We start from the raw sequence: 5,000 nt of genomic DNA, 5'->3' as shown, positions 1-5,000 counted from the left end.
TCTGTGGCTGGGAGCAGCCAAGAAGAACAGAAGCTTTAACAGAAAAATACACAAAGGTTTCAAATATCAGGGCCACCAATTACTAGGGTACTTCCAAGGACTCCAGGGAGTCCTGCTCTTGAACCCTTTGAGACGCAAATCTAGTAAGTGAATAAGCCTAACCTGATCTCAAGAACTCGGCCCAATTACGCCGAAGGGCAACTTCACCGCATTATTGCCGGCTTTCCATTACAAGGGCATCCAGCAGTACATCTGGAAAGAACCTAAGAGGAACCAAAGCTGTCTGCCCACAAAAACAAATAAAGACAGATGTGCTAAAGTGAAAAAAAAAAGAAAAAAAAAAGGAAGAAAATATAATAAGTAGGTGGTTTGCAGGGCTGTCTGTATTTCATAATGTGATAAACTGCCCTCAGGATTTTTGATATGATTGAGTTTAGAAAGCTGGGGGGGGAAAGAGGAATAGAGGAAGAAAAAAAGAAGAGTGAATCGCTCAATTTCAGGCGAGGAAAATTCAAAGATCTGAGAGGAAGAAAAGGGAATTTAAAGTGGAATTTAAAAAAGATTCACGCACATCAAATGAAACAATCAACTCCCTATATACACAAAATTGGGCCCCCACGCTGCCATCACAAAGCAAAATGGGAAATATGTTGCATTTGCAGTAGCAAGAGCAGAAAGGGAAAAAAACACTGTGGGAAGAGCAGAGGAGACACGAAGATACAAACGAATATCAGATTTAGGAATGATAGCAAGTGAGTTTCATAGCCGCAGCTGATTTGAATCAACATCTGACAAAATATTTAAGTGTTTTGCATGAGAGTAGACTACTTGAACTACTAATTCAAACAGACTGAGCAGTACTGGAAAAGGGTGTTTAATTAAAACTTGGGTCCTTTGTCATCCTCATATTTAGCTGAAGCTAGGGACTTAATTTTTTTCAGAATATCATTGACATCTCCATTGCCGTAATCATACACAGTTTCTGAAGCATTTAGAAATTAAAAATTAAAATCAGTTTTAAGTGAGTTTCCCCTACGTCAAACAAACTAATTACACATTTTACTTGCAAGCCAATACTGTCCCACATCATTTTGCATGGTTAGTTGAAGTCTACATACAACTAATTGCTGTACGTACAAAGCACCCAGAAATATAAACAAGTCTAACTGCAATAGCCGCTCTCAAACACAAGTAAGAATACACTACGTAGGTGGCCTGCAGAGACTCTGGACTGGGTGAATTGTTCTTGTGCATGACACCAACTCTGCTTTTCAGACAGGACCCAGCCAGCCCAGCTGTTCCGCCACCCTACATCTTCCACCCCACAGCATTACAGGGCCTGGCTGCAAGCCAGGCATTGCACTCACGCTCCACAGGTCTATGCCGGGCTTCCAGAGCTCTGCAGCGTCACAGGCAAACCACTCCAAGGACAGAAAACCCTCTGCCTTTGTACTAGCCTACCATCTAACATCAATGGCCTTCATCAGTACTGGAAGTACTGGAGTGCTAACGGGACACAAAATATAACAAACACGAAAAAAAAAAAATCTGAATTCAGTTTGTTCTCACTGAGATAAAGGAATTCTATTTCCACAACCCAGAGAAGTTCCACATCCACTACTTAGATTAGGAACACATACAAGCCAATTGTCAGACGGTGTTTCTTCTCCCATTCAACCATTTATTTCTGTCATTCACCCTTTCCAGCAACATGGGTGAACTGCTCAACCGTTTGCTAAAATGAGTTGTCAGTATTAAACTCCACCATATTAAAAGTTCTCTCGCTGGAAAAGAGGTCAGATGTTTAATTCATTCTCCTCCAGAGAAGGTTAAAAACACACATTACTGAATAAGAAATTCTGATTTACACTGCCATGCTCCATACCAGTAATCTCCTGCTAATCTCAGCCTAAGTGCTAGACTTCAAGGCATAGAACCAAGCGAAACATCACCCTTCTGGAAAGCTCCTTTACCCTTTCGTGTTTGACGTGCTGAGACACTTGCTTTTTGAGAAGGGTGCTGGTAGGCAACCTGAGGCAGACAGCAACATGGCTGCACACTGATTGCCGCTGTAGCTCCAGCTTAAAACAGCCCCAGTTAACTGAGAATGAGCCCTTTCCACACCCAAACACATGTCCCTTGACACCCGATATGCATTCACAATGCAGCAATCACTCCAAAAAGGCAGCCCCAGCAGCACAAGGCCAAGGTGACTCAGGGTTGGTTGCGCCCGTCTTACCCTGTACACAATGTGCTCCATATAGCCAAACACAGGGGGTGTCCGGGCCAGCAAGGAGCACACAAAATTTCCTGCACACTTCAGCATGCAATTAAGGCAACTTGCACATAACAGACATCTGGTTAAGGCTGATGGGAGAAATTACAGTGAGCGTTCTTACACAAAGCAAAATATTTACCTACCTGTTTATGCATTTCTATATTCAGCCCATAGGACATCTCATAATACTAAGAAAGAAGAAAACGACTGTTAGACCTTACAATTTATAACAGCCATTCCAAAATTTGCTCTGACTCAGACATCATCCGTACAAAGACAGAGACCCAGAAATGTTTACTAGCCAGGAGAGCTCCTGGAATTTGACAGCATGTCGCAGTTGCCCATTTTTCTTGCTTTTTATTTTATCTATGTCACTTCTTGGCAAATCTACAAAGGATGGCTATAGAACAAGCAAAAAAAACAGACAACAAAAAAATAATGAAAAGTAATCACAGCCAGAGTTACAGATTAGAAGCAGAAAAGCACATAGAGAACGCTCAAGATTTTATTCCCTAGCACACATGAAAGATGCCAAAAAAAAAAAAAAGCTTGAAGTGCCTGAAGCCAGACAGACGTATAAATCAGCAGACAACTCAACGAACAGTTATTCGATATTTTAAATTAAAAACACAAAAAAGCTGTGACTGGATGGCAGGGATGAAAAGAAGGCAGAAGCACATCGGCCAGAGAGTCAGGCAGACATGCCACTCCGACATCCCCCATCACAGGGAGTAGGGTCAGCGTGCAGCTCAGTGGCACACCATACTCAGGACTTAAGCAAATCAAGCATGAAAAAGACAAATGCAAGCCTTAACATATGCCTGTGCTCCTGGTTAAGAATTTTTCAAGGTTATTTACTCTTTTTTTGTGGATACCGAGGTGTTATTTGTCAGGTACATATAGAAAGCAGCTAATCCTTTGTAGATGTACAAGGTAGCGGGCAGCACAGACTCCTCAGAGTCAACACAATCCATCATGCAATTATGTGCAGGGAGACATTTTCCTGCGCGCCTCACTTGGCCACACAGTCCATAGCCCTCTAAGAAACTCCTCACACTCAAAGCCCCACCATTCCCAGTTCAGTAGAGCAATGAACAGCAGCACAGGAACAACAGCTCTTCTAAGGCAGGAGGCTTTGGGCCACAGATATACCTAAACAACTCTGAACACAGTACGGGGGGAAAGCGGGGGATGGAAATAAAAGCATTACCCCAGAGCACTTTATGACAGCAGAGGGAAACCAGCAGGAATAACCACATTATCCCCAGAAGCACTGCTGGAGTTGCAAGGGATGTGCCAGCATGGTGAGGACACATCCTCCGTTGCTCGGGACATTAAGCGGCAGATTTTGCACACAGTATGGCTGCTGCAAAGAAGTTACAAGCCCTGAACTAAGAACTAGCGATGGGAGCACTGATGCAGCCTCACAGCAGCAGCACTCGCTGTCATCTCTCTGCTTGCCTCCAGCAACCTGAGTGCATCTTGGTCTCAGCACACCGCGCTCACAGATGCTCTAACTGCTCTGCAGCTCACTTACCATGACATAATGCCGCTGCATCTCTGTCTTCTCGCTGGCCAGCTTCTCACATTCTAGCTTTAAACTGTGCAAGACACAAGAAAAGCATGGGTGCTTCATCACGCCAACCAATACCCCCCCACACTCGGGGTTTCCCCTTCCCAGCGCTTCCCCACGTGCAGACAGACAGAGGTAAGTCCCGGCTCCTGCCCAGGGCTCCGAGGGGAGATCCGCGATCCCTCCCGAAAGAGAAAAAACCCTCCTCACTCCCGTGTAGCTGTTCCCGGACGAAAAGAGACAGGGAAAGCACCGCACACAGTCTCGCACCTATGGCGGTAAGCCTGAGGAGTCACAAAACAAACCCGCGGTTTGGTTAGGGAAGTTTTTGTTTCCACGAGTTTTATGAACACCTTCCACTTCGTTCGGAGCAAAAGTACATCCACACTCCGAGGACACAAAAGTTACCGCGCTTTCGTCGGGGGGTTTACATTGCCGGGTGGCAGAAGGGCAGAGAGCTGCTGCGGGGCAGCGCGGGGCACGGACAGCTTCGGTGCGGCGCGAGAGGGGCAGGGCCCGGCCGCTCCCCGCGCCCACCCGAGAAGGCACAGACGAAGGACAGCACGGCCACCCCACGGCAAGCGCCGGGCAGCGTTACCTGTGGTACTGCGCCTGCAGGAACTGGAACTCCTCCTTAATCCGATCGCAGGACTCGGAGATGGTGAATTTAAAGGGCTGCGCTGGCTGGTGCGGAGCCTGCAAGCAAGCGACACGGTCGTTCCACCGCCCCTCGGTCGCTCCGCGCCCCCCGGCCCCGTGCTCTCCGACATGGCCTCGGGGGTTTCGGGGAGCGGGGGTGCCGCCCGCCGGGACCCGGGAGGGCCGCGCGGGGCAGCAACTCGGGGCGGAGGCGGCGGACAACAATAAGAAAATGGCTCCAACTCGGCGGGCCGCGCCGCACTCACCGGGTGCCGGGTCTGCGGGTACATCTTGCTCAGGTCGCGGATCATCCACGCCGCTTCGGGGGGCGCTGGCGGCCGCGCTCAGGGCTCAGCGCTCAGCGCTAGGGCGCTGCGACAACAAGGGGCGCCCCGGCCCCGCCGCCCCGGGGCTGGCGGGGCACCCCGGGTGGCAGCGGCAGCGGTAGCGAGGCGCGGCGGCGTCCCCGGAGCCCGGGGGCCGCTGCCACATCCCCCGGGGGCGGGCGGC

The 5,000-nt window shown here is 48.9% G+C and overlaps 1 protein-coding gene across 2 annotated transcripts in view; it reads right to left on the bottom strand.

Annotated features, from left to right (window-relative positions):
• TLE4 (TLE family member 4, transcriptional corepressor) overlaps window positions 1-4,815 on the bottom strand; it is a 99,056-nt gene extending 94,241 nt beyond the window's left edge. For both annotated transcript variants that reach the window (XM_042826788.1, XM_042826789.1), the window contains exons 1-4: window positions 4,757-4,815; window positions 4,450-4,547; window positions 3,816-3,879; window positions 2,422-2,466 (exon numbers count right to left, since the gene is read on the bottom strand). In XM_042826788.1, coding sequence (XP_042682722.1) covers window positions 2,422-2,466; window positions 3,816-3,879; window positions 4,450-4,547; window positions 4,757-4,801 — 252 coding nt within the window. In that variant the 5' untranslated portion in view covers window positions 4,802-4,815. The remainder of the gene's footprint in view (window positions 1-2,421; window positions 2,467-3,815; window positions 3,880-4,449; window positions 4,548-4,756) is intronic.
• Between the last annotated feature and the right edge of the window lie 185 nt (window positions 4,816-5,000).

This window comes from Centrocercus urophasianus, unplaced genomic scaffold, assembly GCF_019232065.1.
Source record: "Centrocercus urophasianus isolate 14NV4802_14NV808 unplaced genomic scaffold, USGS_Curo_1.0 seq_27, whole genome shotgun sequence".
NCBI lineage: Eukaryota > Metazoa > Chordata > Aves > Galliformes > Phasianidae > Centrocercus > Centrocercus urophasianus.
This window is presented reverse-complemented; position numbering and strand designations above follow the sequence as displayed.